The 19583-nt window shown below is 39.7% G+C and overlaps 2 protein-coding genes across 2 annotated transcripts in view; one reads left to right on the top strand and one right to left on the bottom strand.

Annotated features, from left to right (window-relative positions):
- The first annotated feature begins 3374 nt into the window (after window positions 1-3374).
- Window positions 3375-13644, top strand: LOC134660058 (putative uncharacterized protein DDB_G0286901). The gene is made up of 3 exons (XM_063515758.1): window positions 3375-5042; window positions 6294-7599; window positions 13577-13644. Exons 1-3 carry the CDS (start codon window positions 3375-3377, stop codon window positions 13642-13644), a joined length of 3042 nt encoding a protein of 1013 aa, XP_063371828.1.
- A 3985-nt stretch (window positions 13645-17629) lies between these two features.
- The window catches only part of LOC134660059 (zinc finger protein 880-like), a 28103-nt gene continuing 26149 nt past the window's right edge, over window positions 17630-19583 (bottom strand). The window contains exons 13-14 of the mRNA XM_063515759.1: window positions 18800-18904; window positions 17630-17866 (exon numbers count right to left, since the gene is read on the bottom strand). Coding sequence (XP_063371829.1) covers window positions 17630-17866; window positions 18800-18904 — 342 coding nt within the window. The remainder of the gene's footprint in view (window positions 17867-18799; window positions 18905-19583) is intronic.

Genomic DNA, 19583 nt, shown 5'->3' on the forward strand with positions numbered 1-19583 from the left:
GACGACCGATCTGGCCTAGTGGGTAGTGGCACTAGTGCCCTGCCTGTGAAGCCGATGGTCCTGGGTTCAAATCCCGGTAAGGGCATTTATTTGTGTGATGAGTATTTGTATATATATCGCTGTCTGAGCTGGGTAGGTACCCCAATACAAGCCTTCTTGATCTTACCGGGAGACTTCGTTAATTTGTGTAAGAATGTCTCTATAATACATATTAATATGTACTTATATTTATAATATGAATATTATCTCCTTTATTATTAACGAGCTACCCGCCCCGGCTTCGCACGGGTGAACAAATTAAAATTATACACTTAAACCTTCCTCAAGAATCACTCTAATGATATGTGAAACCCGCATGACAATCCGTTCAGTCGTTTTTGAGTTTATTTATTTATTTATTTATTTATTTAAACCTTTGGGAAACAAACAGGCAAAAACAACACACATAGTAAATCAGATAACACATTCACAAGCCACACAGTTTCCACTAATGAATAATAACAGTTATGCTATTTATCTCGAACATACAGATAGACAGACGCGACGGGGGACTTTGTTTTATAATATGTATAGATATAGATACACAAACGCCAAAGTTTGTTAAAATGATCAACAATATGTCAACATATGTGACATTTTCAACTAAAAGGTACCACATTGACGGTTATCAATAGGGTCGATTTAAAATTGAAGTTATATGGAAAGAGCGCCGTATTAACAAGCGACAATAAGTACCCTTTTGGTTGAAACTGGCACATATTTTTGTCTCACCATGTGAAAGGGAACAAAATACTTCTAAGAAGCTAATAAATTATAATTTTACGACTCACAACAAAACAAGTTTGCGGCCTACCGCGAACCACGTTCGACGTGTTACCTCCCTGTCACACTTACGTACGAATTTACAATGTGCGACAGAGAGGCAACACGTCGAACGTGGTTCGCGGTAGGCGCTCTGACCCCGATTTGTATCGCTACAGGATTCAGAAACCTAGAATACTAGAGCCTCTGACGTCTAAATATTATGATATGGCATAAGATTTGCACCTGCCAAATGCTATACTGAGCCACAGGGCGGACACGCCATACATCAAAAATGATTTGCGTTTATGTGTGTGCGCGACACGTCTGTACACGCGTCATTGAGTTTCTGACGGAATCCTGACATGCTCTCAGTAGAGCGACTTACGCACACATTCAATTCATGTCGTTGTCGCGGGCGAGGTAATCCGAATCGGGGCGGGGCGGTGCGTGTCCGTTCTGTATGATAATACTATTACTTATTCTGTGACTGAGCTAATACATAATTAAGTATTTCACGATTCAAAACAAAACAAGTTTGAACCAAATTTGAATCGCTACAGAATTTATAAACGATTGAAATACCTATCGCGTATGGTAAAATAAGTACCTACTTAGCTAAAGCCCTATAGCTAGGGTTGCAATACGTCCCTTCCCGTATATACGGGACTGTCACCGTATTTAAGTACCCCATTGTCCCGAATAATTATGCCAACCCTACCTAATATGGTATGTAGTGTAGTAGTGACGTTTATATTATGTATTAGAAAGGCCGTGCCAGGATAAGCTAAGTAATTCTGCCCCCACCGAGTTTTGGCTTGTAATTTTTATGGGTGGTGTGGTTTTACATTAGTAATTCAAGTAGTTTTATAAAAAACACCCTGTATGGCTTAGACCAGCGGTCGGCAACCTTTTAGCAGCCAAGGGCCACATAGTAGTTAACGAAGTTGACGCGGGCCGCACTTTGTTAATACCTATTTATGACTAGACTAGACATTGTCGTTTGTCAATATTACATACAAAATAGCTAGGGAGGCTCTCGGGCCGCAAGTGACAGGTTCACGGGCCGCATGCGGCCCGCAGGCCGCGGGTTGCCGACCGCTGGCTTAGACGAACTCTAGTCAACAACCACTGTTTTCTTTTTCCAGGAAAGCTCTACCATGGTCACGGCGGAAGACGACGATGACAGCGACAATGATTGTCTATACATAGACGAGACTCCAACTGCCAACCAAGGCTCCACAAGCCACCCACAAGATACTGCCAACCAAGGTTCCACAAGGCAGCCACAAGATACTGCCAACACCAGTACTAGCAACGAATTGCCAAATACAGAAGTTCCAATCGACTACTTACCCCTTATGAGGAATGTGGAGATTTTAAAAAACATTCCATATTTTCCAGATGTTTCGAAAAAGCGAACATCAAAACAAGCAACCGCTATAATTGCTTGCAGAGACTTCTCTAGAAAACCTTTTGGTACAATTGAAATGTTAAATTCTGCTTTGTACCATCATCTGACTACAGACAATACAATGCCTCCTAATCAGCATACGGGTACCCCAAATGGTTTAGCAGCTGGCAATCAGAATCTCAAGCATTTATTAGACGCACCAAGCCGACCACCGACTAATCCTTATGCACCTTTACCAAGAGTGCATCCCCAAACCGAAACTTTCATGACACCCCAAGCCCAAAATGATCCTAGAACTACTCATATGAATGAGTACGTCCAAAATATTCCTACCACTCAACCTAATATGAATGTATATGTCCAAAATTACCATATAACTCCACCAAATACGAATGTGTACGTCCAAATTGATCCAAGAAACCAACCAAACACGAATGTGTATGCCCAAAATGGCCATCAAATGTATGGAAACCAGATGCCCTCACCGAACCTACCAAATCAGACGAGTGTGATCGTCCCTCACCCAGGAAATTCTGCAGGAGGAACCGTGACCTACGGACAAACAACTGACCAGAGACCAGCCAACATACCAATAACAATAAATGGTTATCCAGTCCAGAATGGTTCAGCTCCAGCGAACCAAGAAGCGCAAATAAATGTCTACAAACACGATAGGCGCATGGAATGCTATGGACAAACAACGATGAATTATCAAGGAACTATCAAAACTTGTGCGTTGACATGTCCTTGCAGAAGATTGAGAGTAAAGTCACATTCCCCGTTAAACCCGGTGCCTGACAGATGTGCAGTGGCTTCGAATCCTGGATATGAGTATATGAATCCTTCATTAACTCCGCAGCAGCAATCGATAAATCCAACTTTCAACCCTCATGTCACTAGCCAGGCAGTAACATCTTTGAATCCTGATCTAGAATGGCATTCCTCGTTAAGTCCGCGGCATCAAACAATGAATCAAGTGACCAGTAGAGGAGCTCTAGCTAACCCTCAACATCAAGCAATGAATTCTTTAAATTCTAAACCACACCTGTCTTCAATGCATCAACATCGAATGAATCTTTCTATGACTTCTCACCATCAATCAATGACTTCCCAAATGATTATTCAACCCACTACGAGCAGGGGAGGAGACCCAATCAACATGTCGCCATTAACTCTTCAACATCAAACAATGAATCCTTTGGATCCTCAGCCTCATAATGCTAGTCCATCTCCATGCTACTCCTGTGCTATGCTAGGCAAGCCATGTGTCACAAACCCAGCGCCGTCGTACCTTAACGTTCAACCTGCAGTTCCGATGCAAAATTCTCAAACAGGCACTTGTAATGGCTATAGGCAGAACTATAACAGAAACGGTTCTATGCCACAAAATCCTGGGTATAATAGTGACCAGATCAGCAAGGCGGCCTATTTAGCTGCATTGAGGTCCGAGGAATATTTACAGAATGCAACTAGGGATATACTGTGCCCACCTGTACCTGTAAACAAGAAGCCAAGAGCCCCTCCGAAACAAAGAGCTAAATCCGTAAAAAAAACAAAGAACGTTAACGCTAATTTAGCAGCAAGCCCGATCTGTAATGTACCAGTTAACAACGGTGCCTCTACCTCTACCCTGCCCTGCTGCACCCCTACTCAATCATATCCTTTACCGAACTGGGCGGCTTTCGGAATTGAAAACACTGCGCCTCGAAAACCAACCCCAAAGGCTAAAACAGCAAAAGTATCAAATGTAAAAACTCAAGATAACAATATTGAGATACCACAAATTGAGTTAACAACGGACGTTACCCAGAAATCAAATACGGACATGACTCCGAAAATAATGCCAGCTCCGTTAAGTATAGAAACTTATAACCATACAGTTAATGAAAGAATTTACACGACACAAACTAATGTAACAACGACAGCGTATAATATGAATGCAATCAACCTAATACAAGATCCTTCCAACGTAGAAGGACAATCAAAACCTATGACTATGAATATTAATAACAATGGAACTCCAACTCATTTAATTGAAGCCTCTACTCAACAGGATACATCCAGCAATGGTATCAATCACTCGCAAATAAACACAGAGCTACCATGGATAGATATAAAAAGCGACGGGGCTACGATTCCGCTGATCATGGATCAGCAAGACGTGAGCATGGAAAACAATGAATTACAAACAACAACGAAGACGGTTACAAAAAATGTGCAGGGTGAATCCTTTCTAGAACAAGCAAGTGACAACATAGACATTGAGACTGCAATGGCTTTGTTACATGCGGATATTGATGAAGCTCCTACTAATTCCACACAAAATTCTACTAATGCTTATGAACTTGTGTCTACGACTTCTGTCACAACGGAATCAACATCACATAATATAGAGAGCAATGATATTATAATGAGAACTGACATATCTAATTCTGAAGTACATACTAACCGAGAATTCAATATCAACCAAATAATAGAAAACACAGTAACAGTTTCAATTGTGGAGAAAATTATCACTACTCAGAACATTTCGTTCAAAACAGAAACCCTCTTAGACATCTTAAACAAGGTGCATAGCAAAGAGGAAGCTAAAATAGGGGAAAATATGGAACAAACAAGAACAGAAGATGCAAACAAAATTAAAACCACACATACAGCTGTAGACGATGGCTCCACAAAAGGTATTGAGGAGGATGATGACCAAACCAAGGATGTGCCTGATAGTAAAGACGATGACAGATTTCAAACTGCACGACAAAAATTAGCACGGTGGTCTGCGATAGAGCAGGATAACAAAAATAAACGTGCTGACTATAATACTCAAACAGTAACTGATAATATATACCGTATCGAAGTAATACCTGGCCCTCATGGAGAATATATAGCACAGGTTAAAATACCATCATCTGATGGTTCTTCGGTTCAACAGGAAGAATTCAATACCAAATGCCCTATCGGCAAAACGACACAAATTAACAGTGCGGATACTAGCGAATACAATATACTGCCTAAATTAGAAACAAAAATAGAAAACCACCAAGATATAAACGAAGTTGCCGAGTTACAAGAAATTGAAAATATAAATAATGAGGAATCAAGGCCGGCCATAGATGAGTTGATATTTTTCAAATTTCAGATAAATTTCTTTAGACTTGTGCAAGAACGGCTAAGCGAAAACAATCAGGAAGTATATGCCCAAAAGCTTCATAATGCCATTCATGCCCTTATCATTTTAAGCGACTGTGAGGATGCAACGGCCGATGTGAAGTATGAGTGTCATGAATGCCATAATGTTACTATTTATTCACCCCACCAACTTTATTATAATGGAAAAAAATATGTAAAGTGCCTTATTAATAGTGCATATAATTGTCAACTTTGTCTTACATTCAAAATAAAATACATTGAAGTTTTAATAAAATACATCAAGCTAGAGGCATCAGGCGCTAATCTAAATACTTCTAGGAAACAAATCGCTGAAGATACGGAAAGTAACGATCAGAAACCTGACACAACAACAGATTTAATTAACGAGCGCCAAACGCATTCTAAACCGGCACTTCTCAATCATGAAAGCGATAGCACTAACAAAAAGAAGGATTATAATGTTAAAGAACAACAGGGTGTACTAACAGCTGATGCGCCATCAAGTTCTAAACAGGTTGAAATAAAGAACCAAAAGATGCATGATAATAAAAATACACCAGACAGCCAAAACCAAACTAACTTTGTAGTGAAATTGCCACGACACATGATAAAAGAATCAATTTTGGAGGCGCTTATACAATGTAAAAGTTCAAAGTCCAATGATAACAAATCAGATGGAGGTAAGAATTTGAACATTGTTTTACATGATATCTATGGTAAAGGCAATAACAATTTAAACAATCTTGAAGGAAAACCAGCCAAAGAAACGGTAAAAACTGTAAATACTACCGCAACAGTTCATAGTAACAGAATTATAAATACTCCTCTAGCCAACGACAACAACAAGGAAAATCACTATTCAATGAGACCAACTATTGATATGAATAAACAAAAAACTACGAATACGAATAACTGTTCCACTAACATCCAGGATAACAATAATCAAGAACGGTGCGCCAACAAAACAAAAAGCAGTAGCGCCGAAAACGCGTCCAGTTCGAACTCTGGCCAACAAAATATAAATTCAAATCCTTCATCAAATAATAATGACTCAAACCTAGAAAATCACTCTAAAAAGAAGAAAAGCATTAGTGACGACACAATCCCAGAACTACATAAAATAAATGCAACTGTTGTGTCAAAAATCATGGACGATAGTGACAAAGCCCATAAAAGACAATCCAAAAAGCGGAAAAGCCTTAGTGCTGAAATTGCACCCACAACAACTCCAGGCACAAACAATACGTCAGATAACATCGACGATCACAACAAAAACCAAGACCAGCACTCAAAGAGAAGGAAAAGTATTTGCAGTAAAACTGCAACGATTACAAGCCGAGGTGCACACAATTCTAAGTCTACATCGAAAAACAATGATGATAATGATAAGAACCACGAGAGACCCTCCAAAAAACGGAAAAGTACTAGTGGTGAAGTTGCACCCAGTAAAAATCAAAATAGAAACAGTAATGTGTCAGAAAACAACGACAAGGACAACGAAGGGCACTCAAAGAGGAGAAAAACTATCAGTGCTGAATCTGAAACCAGAGCAAACCAAAATGACTGCCACAACAACTGTAAGAACAGAGAAAGGGATTGTGAAGCAAGGAAGAATACATGTGACCAGTTAACTACCCCAAAAGACAAAGACACTGCAACCAAAAACAACGAAGAACACGAAACAAGGCAACCAAATGCAAGCAAAAATATTAGTGATGAAACTGCCACCAGTAAAAAAACAATTACACCATCTACTACCGACAGTAGCAATAGCAACAAAGAACCATGCAGCCCAGACATAAATCACGCTGCAAATAAGAAAAAGGACAATAACGAAGTAAGGAAAAGCATTGATTCTGAAACTACTGCTAAGAAAGATACAGGACGACTCAATGTTCAAGATAATGCGTCAAATAAGAACAAAGATAACGAGAACAACATAACTAGGACTTGTGAAGCAACGAAAAGTACAAGTACAGACATTTTAAGCAAGAAACAGACTACGACAGGGAGTAACGCTACAAGTACAGAAACTGCAACCAATAATCATATTGAAAACCAAAAATTACCACCTATCATACTAAAAATCTTTAGAGATCGTGTAGAGAGTATAATAAGGAATAAGAATAATGGTGAAAAACGGCATAACAGTGTTAATGATGAAAAAGCGTCTGACAAAAGTGCCAAAACACTAAACGCCAATGAAAAAGATGAGTTACCCAGAGTGGAGATTCCTGGTAAAAAGGAGAATAAAGACAAACATGAGAGAAAAATTATAAAGGCACCTTACAAATACAAATACATCTGCACTCATTGTTCCGTCCCATATAGTTATTTTCCACCTTTCGAAAAACATTTAGGTAGCAATCACAAAATAGTAAAAATAGAACCGAAAGACTATACTAAAATGATCACATGTCCATTTTGTCCTGATGAGATGATAGAAAAGGCTTTCAAAAAGCATGTAAAAGATCGCCATTCGGACAAGCATTCACGAGCAATTAATTAGTATAGGTACTAATAAAACAACTTGTAACAAGTATTTAGTAAATATGTCCCTTCTCACCCGCTTATTCATAAAACGTTACAAGCCTCAATTTATTTTACAGTACATATGATGCTACTTTCCCGAACGAATGTGGAAATGAGCACATTCCGAGCGTATGTCGAAAGTTTAAAGGGTAAAGCTTTGGATTCCTCCGAAAACGGTGCCGTCATATGACGGCCGTCATATAGCGGCCGCAAAAAACGGCCGTCTTTACGGTGACGACATGTGGAAAGTACCACGGCATCATAACACACCGTCAGCCACCAAGGTCAAAGCGGCAAATTTGAAAAATGTAGGCGCGAAGGGATATAGTCCCATAGAAAATTTGAATTTCGGGCCTTTTTCTACTGACAAGATTTCCTTGACCATCTATAATTTACTTGGAGGATGAAATATCATCAGAAGAGGAAAATAATCGTAGTACGGAATCATTTATTCAAATCTCGTGTCATTTATTCAAAATGGCGTCACCGCTATCTAATAAAACGGTCACGAAACTATCGACACCGTAATGACGGCCGTCTTCTTCTTTTTTACGCTACGTTGACAATCAACGCCGTCTAGGAAACCGCGCCATCTTGTTTACATAGACAACGTTCTAGTGACGTCATTCAACGCTATATAGCGGCCGTCATATTACGGCACCGTTTTCGGAGGAATCCAGTGGCGTAACTAGGGGGGTGCTGGGGGGGGCACGTGCCCCGGGCGCCGTCCAAGGGGGGGCGCCAAAATGGGCCAAATACCTCCCATAGAAAATGGACCAGCCAAAATGTAGGAAACAGTCATATTTTTTTTTCGCGACTTAGGGGTTGGTCTCAAAGTAAAAATTGGTCAGTGATTATACTGACCAAAACCTCCCTGGCAACGGAAATGCAGTTATTTTTTAGCCACCCTGTATACAGGGTGGTCCAAACCTTGACGTGAAAAAATTTTTTTTAGAATCCTAGCTCGTCGTTGGTTATCAGAATATACCCCATGTATGTTAGCCGATTTTTAGTAGTTTTCGAGTTTAACTTTGAACTTTTGTTAAGAAATTCCGGGGTGAAGCTTTGCGTTGCTTTTATGCCTTCTAATAATTGTTCGTGGTATTTGCACTGATAACATGAAATAGCGATGGGGAAGTGACCCCATAAAATAATAGTAGAAATAACAAAAGAGGATTTTTGTAATGAATTACTAATTTGGAAGCTTTCCACCTCAGTTCCTTTGGCCGGCGACTCTGACAAATTATGACTATTAAGTATCAGTTAATAAATAATTGCTGCACCCCGGAATTTCTCAACAAAAGTTAAAAGTAATAACAATAAAAATCATAATTCCGAAAACTACGAAAAGTCGGCTAACATACATATTCTGATAGCCCACAGCATGAGGAATCTAAAAAAAAATTTTGGACGGCAAGGTTTGGACCAACCTGTATAACACATGCCGTGCCAACGTCTCGTTCTGTGATACTAGAATGCCGTGAAAAACCTGTGTCAGGTATTGAGGTATCCAGAGTTTCGGTGTGGGATCGGGAGAATTTAGTCCAATTCAATCCCACCAAAGCTCAATTTTGCGCGTTTACCGCTAAGAAAACCTCATTTTTCAAGGCACAACCCATCCCATGTCAGGGAGTATTGGGAGCCTCGGTGTTGACATCTCCATCAGTGAGATCCAATAATTTCGTAGCCGCCTTGCTGGGTAGGCTGCGCTCGTATCCAAAAAACTCGGTGTGCTCAATAAAGGGAGGCGATACTTTACTCTGGGGCAGACAGATCCATAGACGTATCCACGGTGGGGCAAGGTGGGGCAGTTGTCCCACCCTGGTCTCTGACCATAAGCTAAGAATCTCTGTTTCAACCGTACTCTGTTACAACGTCCCCAGCCTCCCCTACTTCTGCCCCACCCCTTAAAAAATGCTGCGTACGACCATGGACAGATCCCATATAAAGAGTACTGCTGTCACCTTTGGGCAGGAGCACCTAGATGCCACCTTGGTCCCTTCAAATCAGTCCAAAGGCGCGCTATGAATAGTCTACGATCCCAAACTTACAAGCGATCATAAAGTAAGTATGTAGTCTGTGAAGCGATATTGAATCTTCAAGTCTAAGGAGATCTCCAAAAAGAAGTGTATAAGTTTTAAAATGGTCGGCAACGCACATTACCCGCCCCTGGAGTGTAGACGTCCATAGGATGCGGTGACCGCTTACCATCAGGTGAGTCGTAAGCTTGTTAGCCACCGATGGACTAAATAAACACTTATTTGTCTAAATCAAAAGTAAACTTTAATAAGTAAAAAGTAACCAAATTTGGTGCCTGCCCCGGGCGCCATATCCTCTAGCTACGCCACTGGAGGAATCCAAAGCTTAAAACTGTAAAACGTTGTACAATACACGTGCGAATAGGTAATTCGCAACTTGTGTCGTAATTTAACGCCACTCGTTGCGAACTTCCTACTTTTCGCACTTGTATCGGAATGTACTATCATCTCTCTCTTATGTCATAATTAATTACAGATAAAGACACGCGAACAATAGCTAATTGAGGCTTGGAGCGCGTTTATGAATAACACCATTAGAGTATAATACCTAAAGTTTTCGCTTTTCAAAAAAAAAACATACATTATTATTAGCAGTGATCGTTAATTTTCCAGCAATTTTGGAGCAGCATAGTTGGTTAAAAGCATCTGTATGCCCTACTCTAGGTGGAATAGATAATTAGGATTAATAACAGTAATATTAACCTTAACCAATCCTCTCCCTAGAAAAAAAATTAACAAAATCCTTTATTTTTACTATACGGCACCAAAATTGCTGGAAAATTAACGATCACTACCTACCTATACCTACCTATTCATAGTGTGTATTCTTTCGATATGGTCACATACCTACCTCGTAAAATCTTAAGTTTTCTATGTTACTAGTTTTATGGTGCGTGTGTTGCCTGTTTTTTTTAATAGTATTTTACTGTTTTTAAGGCTAATTTTAACGTAATTATAGCAGGTACAATTATTGGGTTATAATAAAAACTCGTTGAGTTTTTAACCGGTTCTTCTCACTATAAGGTAACCGTACTAGTGTTCGACATGCTAATGCCCAATAGATGTCACCTCTACTGACAATGACTTAAGTTTCAAGATGACATTTACTGGGACCGCGTCGAGCACCAGTACGTTTACCTTAGTCTATTTCATAAAGATCTCCAAAGAATATTAACAAAAAAGTCAGTCACACCATTCGGCCAATAAGATAAATTTTGTATCTATGGAATTATATCATTGGTCGAATGACCGAGTCCCATTGGTTTTGTGTAAGGTCAATGTGGATAAGACCGTCTATCTGGTAAGACCGTATACAAGCTCTTTCGTCGCTTCTAACAAGCGAAGTACGTATATGAATCCGAGAGTTCTTGTCTTATGGGGCACGGCACACTGCGTCCGATTCGCACGTCACTCCGAAGTTAGAGCGAGGCAACGCTATGCGCGAATTATAGCGACATCCCGCTCGCACGTCGGAGCGACGTGCAAATCGGAAGTGCCCGTACCCTACGACAGTTTTCCTAACCAATTTTTTTATGCCGATCTTCACCACGTTGACCTTCCGTTCCTTTTTTAATTTTGGAATAGACTATGGAAATACATATGTTAAGTTATTAAGAGGTTAATACATTTATCCGGTCGCTGTTATTGACATATATATCTCAGGACTTGGCCTTACGTGCACTTAAAATGGAACTAGTTCAGCGGTGTCACTCACGAATTCGAGCCAATCGTGTAGTCTAACGCAACTAGTTACGACCAATCGCGGCCGCGTGCGCGTGATGCGAACTCATCAACCAATCGCGTTGCAGCGTTTTCACACCGCTGTACTGGCCCCATTCATGCTCCATTCTTATTGCCTGTAAGGCTAGTTCTGAGATATATATGTCAATGGTCGCTGGACACTTTCTGTTGAGAGGGACAGATAAAGGTATATCTTATTTTTCTTTCGCTCTTAGCAGCAAGGAAGCAGAAAGTATCCGGAGACCCGATAGATGATGTAACCTCTTGAATATTAATATAATTTTAAAAAAATAGTTTAGTTTTCATGTAAGTAACAACTTTTTGAAGTGAAAACTTCTTTAGCGGCGCTGTGCACTTTTTGAGGTGGGGAAAAAATGTTAAACTCGAGACAGCGTAAGACGATCACGTGACCGTAAGATTTAGATGGCCAGAGTATTTAGATGGCATTTAAACTAATTACATGTAACATTCTAGTGTAGTATGTAAGTACAATTAACCTAGTTATAAGTAGCTGAGTAACAAATGTGGACTGTATATTGTCTGAATAAAGAAAATTATTATTATTATTATATTAAATACCATGTAGTGAATTTCGCTCTAACTGGTATTAATATAACTCGAGTACTAACAGTGATGTGCTTAGGGGTTTCAAGTAATTAACGCTAACGCTAGATGGCGTTAACCTCAATTATACATAGTGCATTTTGCACTAGTCATTGAGTTTTCACTTCTGCCGGCACTCCCTGAGTGCAACCCGATGTTTTTTTGGTAATGAAGCTGGCAGCTTTCTCGCGTAACGTTAAAGGCAATATCGCAATTCAGCGACGAAAAGCTGTCAGCATCCTCGGCACCATACTGAGGGGTTCAATTTCTTAGATGTACGTTTGTTTTTTTAGTATTAGTTTTAGATAAGTAAGTTTATCGTCATTTAAGTTGATTTATGTAATTTTTATACCAGTCTAAAAATAAATAAAAATAAACAAATAGCTTTTGTAAAGTAATTAAGGACTAAGTCTAAGCATAGAGAAATATAGTAAGACAAGAGTGCTCACTCCATACATCAGTTAGACTATTAATTTCAGTGTCTACATCTAGCATCGAGTAGCGGAACTATCAGTACTGCTACTTGACAATAGATGTAGCAGTACTGATAGCTCCGCTACTCAATGCTAGATGCTAATAGTCTTTTTGGTATCAAAACTGATGTATGGAGTGAGCACTCTTGTCTTACTATATTTCTCTATGGTCTAAGTTAGACATAACATAAGTATTAATTAAAACTTGTCATTGAGTTTTTTGTCATTCTGTGAAAATAATTTAATATTAGATTTAAACTATTTTAGGTAGGTTAGTCATTTTTCTATTCTCCGGCCGGAAAGCGTCAACTTTCGGCCCGCTGCGCTAAACAATGTTGCCACTTTCCGGCTCCGTCGAACCATAGAGAAATATAAGTAAAGGAAAAGTGGTGAAAATGAAAAAAAATGAAAGTACTGCTACTTGGCAATAGATGTAGCACCGACCGGAAAGTCTTATCTCAACAGCATAAGACTTTCCGGTCGGTGCTACATCTATTGTCAAGTAGCAGTACTGATAGTTCCGCTACTCGATGCTAGATGCTAATAGTCTTTTTGGTACTTAAACTGATGTATGGGGTGAGCACTCTATGTATTTTTTTCTCTATGGTTTTGGTAAGAAAGCTGATGTATGGAGTTACCACTCTTTGTTTACTTATATTTCTCTATGGGTTAGTTTAGGTTAAGATTAGGGTTGCCAGATGGTCGGGATTTGGCGGGATTCTCCCGATTTTTAGCATGTGTTCCCGATTCCCGACAAAGTAAAAATTGTCCCGAAAAACAGCTTCACGTTATAAAACAATAATTTTAAGTTCCTACCTCTCGTCCAGCGAGCGAGCGACCCGCGTCGAGCGCGTCTATGGTGCGCGTGGCGAGAGACTGTGCGGTGGGGGTGTGATTTTTCCCGACTTAAGTCCCAAAATCCCGAAAAATTTATATTTTTTCCCGATAATAGCGCCTTTCGATCTGGCAACCCTAGTTAAGATAGTCAAACTGGTGAGTTTGTTCCGGCGTTTCTTCTCACCAGCTATAATGTTGGAAGCGCTAGTAGATACAGACATGTACACAAACACACACACAGCTACAGGGAACTGTACTATTCAGGAGTTATATTACATTTACCTTTACATCAGACACTTTCTGGTAAGAGACAGAGAATATATGTTATGACTTTGTCGCTCTTAGCAAGAGCATAGAAAAAATATAGTGAGCATAGAGCGCTCACTCCATACATCAGTTTTGGTACCAAAACGCCTATTTTTGCAGTTGACATCTAGCATCGAGTAGCAGAAGTATCAGTACCGCTACTTGACAATAGATGTCGCGACGAACGACTACCAGTGAAAGAACAAGTATCAAAGTCAAATGGCGTTCTAAAAGTTTTAATCCTATGTCGAAAGATGGCAGTAAATTTAAAACTACAAAATTTACTTTGAGAATACGCCTCTATACTAAATTCTCTTTGGCGCGACGAGAAGGTAGATGTAATAAACCCTGTTTTTATATCCAACATACTTAAATGACGATTCGATTGGTCAATCAGCTGTCCAATCTTGCATTTGTGCTAAAATAGGGAGTATTACTGCAATGTTTTACCGCCAGAGTGCAGCACTAGTGCCTTTCGTAAACCATAGAGTAACTTATACATACTCTGCCTTAAACTGTTTTTTGACAAGTTTTCACAGACAATCAAATATGACATTGATACATCAAGGCGGTTTGTTTACAAAGCGCCTACCGGGAAACGCGAAATCGTAACTCAGCTATCTGCCTCTTTATCGCTCGAATATGCAAGAGTGATAGAGAGGTTAGATAACAACATTTCGACTCTCTCGTTTGCGGTAGACCCTTAGATTGCGACTGATTATGGGAGTGGCGCCCCCTACGCAGAGTTTCGCATAATATATACTCCCTATTCAGACAGCACGAAATGTCATTTTAGTATCTAGGATAGGTATTACAACATGTTTGAATATGTTCAATAAAGAAATTACAATGTAATGTATAAAACCATCCATTGAACTGTTGTAATAAAATATTAATAAAATTTATTTGTTTATTTTATTTATTTATTTCTAGGCATCGTAGTTTTCATCGCACGGTAAGATTATAGTGAGCTATAGAGACGATATTAACATTCAAAATAAAGGCAGAAGATATTTTCTGATAAACAGGGAGTATTGCTGCAATGTTCTGCCGCCAGAGTGCAGCACTAGTGCCCATCCTAAGCCATAGAGTAACTTATACATACTATGCCTTACACAGTTTTTTGACAAGTGTTCACTACTCTGACAATCCAACCTCTAGACTGAGCTTAGGCCAATTCTTTCATGAAACCGATGCTGCCAAAAATACGGGGGTGCGGGGGGACGAGGTGAGCGAATCCCGTGCCGTGATTGGTCCGTTCATTACACGGACCAATCACGGCACGGGATTGACTCGAAGATATGGAATAACGCTACCGTATGTGTGGCAGAGGGGGTAGCGCGACTATGCTATGTCTAGAAGTTGGATTGGCTGTGGTTCACTATGACATTGATCCATCAAGGCGGTTTGTTTACAGAGAGCCTACCGCGAAACGCGAATATTGAAATTTCGTTATCTGCCTCTGTATCGATCGAATATGCAAGAGTGATAGAGACTATAGAGAGACAGAAACCGAACTTTCGACTTTCGTGTTTCACGGTACGCCCTGTGATTGTGCTAGTGACGCCCTCTACGCAGAGTTTTGCGTAATATTCCCTATTGTGTAGTGTTCTTTAAACTGACAGACTGAAATATCAGAAAATCAAAAGGGAAAACTGGAACCTGTTAAAGTTACTTAGAATTTACAATAAAAGTATTATTTGGGTCAATCAACTATTTCTTGTTTTTATTCTGTCCCATCAGCGAGGAGACGATAGTAGCATAGATTGTTAGAAGAACTGCTGTACCATGTTCTACTAACATGCTCAGTAGATGTCCCAGTATGGAAAGGTCTTATAACTATCATAAAATGCCAGTTTGGTTCATTTAAACACGAAAACCTAGACTTTAAGAGTGACTCAGGAGACCGTAACCATAGCAACGTGTGACAAGAAAAAGTTGATTAACCCATTTTTAATTAAAAGCGGGTAATATTCAATAATAAAAAACATTACTGTACAAAAATATTTTCCTTTATTTTTACACAAACCTAATTATTGTTCTTATATTTTAGCTTGTAAAAATATTGCTATAAATAATAAATAATAAGATATTTTATTAAAATAATTAAGGTCAAAATATACTTGATATTGTCCAGGCCGTCAGGTAAAGGCCTTACTGATATTGGGCCAATGAAGGCCAATCTAAGGGACGCAGTTATTTTATTTATTTTAAACTTTATTGCACAATATATAACAAATAAAGTACAAATGGCGGACTTAATGCCTAAAGGCATTCTCTACCAGTTATGTTAGAGCAGGGGTCACCAAATCGAACCGCCGTCCTACATTATTTTATTGCTTATTTAATAAACACAAGGATAAATGGACCGCGTTGGTCATTTTATTTTAAGAACCGGACCCCAGAAGAAACTAATTGGTGACCCCTGTGTTAGAGGAAGCAAGCGATATTGCCATCTCGTTCCACCGCATAGGTGGACCCTTGCGTTGCTCAAATATTACTGTTTAGAGAGAGCGATGATACGAATGATGATTGGCTATACGTATATGGGTGGATCAACTATTTCTTGTTGTTATTCTGTCCGGTCAGCCAAGAGACAATAGCAGCATAGTTTGTTAGAAGACATTGTACACAACCTTCTTCTGACACGCTTGGTAGACGACCCTCAATGGAAAGGGTTCATAAGTTTCACAAAAAAGCGTGCCTGGTGAATTTAAATGCCTAAAAATCAGGTTTTAAAGAGTGACCCAGGAGAACGTAACCATGGCAACGAGTGACAAGATAAAGTTGATTCACCCTTATGTATAAAATGGAATAATTAAAATAAGGAGATTAAAACTCTAAACGTAAATGCCGTGACGTCGCGTCAAAAAAAATAAAAAACATGCGTTCGTACAGGACAGCTTGTAAATGGTCTAATGCTCATGATCGCCAGGCGGCGCCAACTTTATGCACATAGCCAGAGTGCAATGGGTACAATTGTAGTACTAACAGAAATGCGTAGCTATGTGACGTTCGCTCCCACTGCCCAGTCGGCCCGCCGTCTTACCTGCAAACAAATACACAACAATTAATCACATTATTATTTACCACCCGCCCCGGCTTCGCACGGGTTAACAAATTATACATAAACCTTTCTCTTGAATTACTCTATCTATTAAAAACATCAAAATCCGTTGCGTAGTTTTAAAGATCTAAGCATACATACAGACCGACAGACAGCGGGAAACGACTTTGTTTTATACTATGTAGTGATGATGTATCAAATATGTTAGACCTAGACCTTGAGATATTGAAACATAGCTGACCTTGCACGTGAGATACACTAGTTTGTTGTGGTTGTGTAAGGCCGCCTCGCAATAAAATTGGACGAGTAAAGACCACAGTTGAAGAACTCTAACATATTTGACCATGACCTTGACTATTCGAATATAACTGACCTTGCCCATGAGGTGCACCAGTTTGTTGTGGTTGTACAAGGCCGCCTCGTAGGAAAGTGTGGAAGAATAAAGACCACAGTTGAAGAACTCCAACATATTTGACCATGACCTTGACTATTCGAATATAACTGACCTTGCCCTTGAGGTGCACCAGTTTGTTGTGGTTGTACAAGGCCGCCTCGTACGAAAGTGTGGACCAATAAAGACCACAGTTGAAGAACTCTAACGTATTTGACCATGACCTTGACTATTCGGATATAACTGACCTTGCCCTTGAGATCCACTAGTGTATTTTGATTATACAAGGCCGCCTCGTAGGAAAGTGTGGACGAATAAAGACCACAGTTGAAGAACTCTAACGTATTTGACCATGACCTTGAGTATTCGAGTATAACTGACCTTGCCCTTGAGGTGCACCAGTTTGTTGTGGTTGTACAAGGCCGCCTCGTACGAAAATGTAGACGTGCAGAGTTCGCAGTGGAAGGGTCTTTCCCCGGTGTGACTTCGCATGTGACCTTCTAGAGTCTTCTTCGTCTGAAAACAAATGAATAATGTTAAAAACCTGCCAAGTGCGAGTCGGACTCGCGTTCCAAGGGTTCCGTACATTAAGTCCGACTCGCGCTTGACTGCACATTTCTAATAGGTTTTCCTGTCATCTATAGGTGAACAACTATTTTGAGTATTTTTTTTTTTCAAAATTTTAGACCCAGTAGTTTTGGAGATAAAGGGGGGGGGGTCGGACAAACAGACAGACAGACGCAGGATTGATCCTATAAGGGTTCCGTTTTTTGAGTGGAAGTGGAAAAATGAGTGAAAATATATCTTAATAACGTATTGAAGTATATTATAATTTCTACGTCAATTTTCTGTCAGAAAACTACAATTACAGTTCTTCAAGTCACTCGAAATATTAATGCCGTTATTCAAACTGATTACAAGCCTGAATTAGCTATGAATCGTTTGTCTTTATCTGTCACTTTGACTTATGTGTTTGTAAGAAAGGGATAAAGCATAATTTAGCTAATTCAGGCCCGTAAAGTTTTATGAATAAGGTAACTTTTAAACACGCCTTCGTGCGCGGCGCGTCATCGTGAATCTTGTCGGAATGCACTAAGGTTGATATTGGGTTGTAGCCGCGTGCCAGTTGACGTCTTTGGCGGCCATATGATATGTGTCAAACTAAATCGGTTTAAGCGTGAAGAGGTAACATACAGACACACTTTCGCATTTATATATAATATTATTTTTTACTAGAAATAGGTAAGCATTTGACCACAATCTCACCTGATGGTAAGTGCCGATGCAGTCTAGGATGGAACATGCTTACCTAAAAGATGTCTATTCACTCCCGATTTAAAAATATCCAAGTTATACTGGGAATAGATTTGCAGGAAGTGAATTCCATTCATTAGTATGGATTTATTTGATAATGATTTTTCTCAATATTTGAAATAACCGACATCGTACCGTGTAGGCCTTGCCGCAGGTGTCGCACACGTGGTTACGCACGAAGCGCAGGTTGCGATGCACCATGCGTATGTGCGTGCGCAGAACTGGTTTAGACGAGCACGCCTGCAAAGGATACAACTATTGATATGTGTGTATACGTGGGCCATACTGAAAGTTTCTGGATTCTGATATATGAGACGACTTATATTTTCTAAGTGGCCAGTCCAGGAATTTCAAGTAGATTATCTAACATCAGGCTTAACCCCTCGAACGCCCTTGTCAAAAATTTGCTACTGAATTAATAACTTTTCAACTGTTAATAGGCTAGATCAGCGGTCGGCAACCTTTTAGCAGCCAAGGGCCACACAATAGTTAACGAAGGTGACGCGGGCCGCACTTTGTTAATATTTATGACTTTATCAGACATTGTCGTTTGTCAATATTACATACAAAATAGCCAGGGAGGCTCGCGGGCCGCAAGTGAGAGGTTTGCGGGCCGCATGTTGCCGACCTCTGGGCTAGATGACACATTTTCATTTATGGTATCAATCAATCAGGTTTGTTTTTAGGATCAAATGTCTATGTGGGACCCATTGCATCAAAGCAATACAAAAGTCAGAAATGATAGTCAAAGTCCGACAGTCCTTCACTCGCGAAACGCCCCGAACAAAACGACATGTGACCGTGACTTCAAGGTCACAGAGAGTCCATCTTGAAGTATGAACAAAACAAGAAAATTGCGATTTTGTCGGTGAAATATTGCGTTTATGTATATAGTTGCCATACAATTTTTTTTTTTTAT

The sequence above is a fragment of the Cydia amplana genome, chromosome 26 (assembly GCF_948474715.1).
Source record: "Cydia amplana chromosome 26, ilCydAmpl1.1, whole genome shotgun sequence".
Lineage (NCBI taxonomy): Eukaryota > Metazoa > Arthropoda > Insecta > Lepidoptera > Tortricidae > Cydia > Cydia amplana.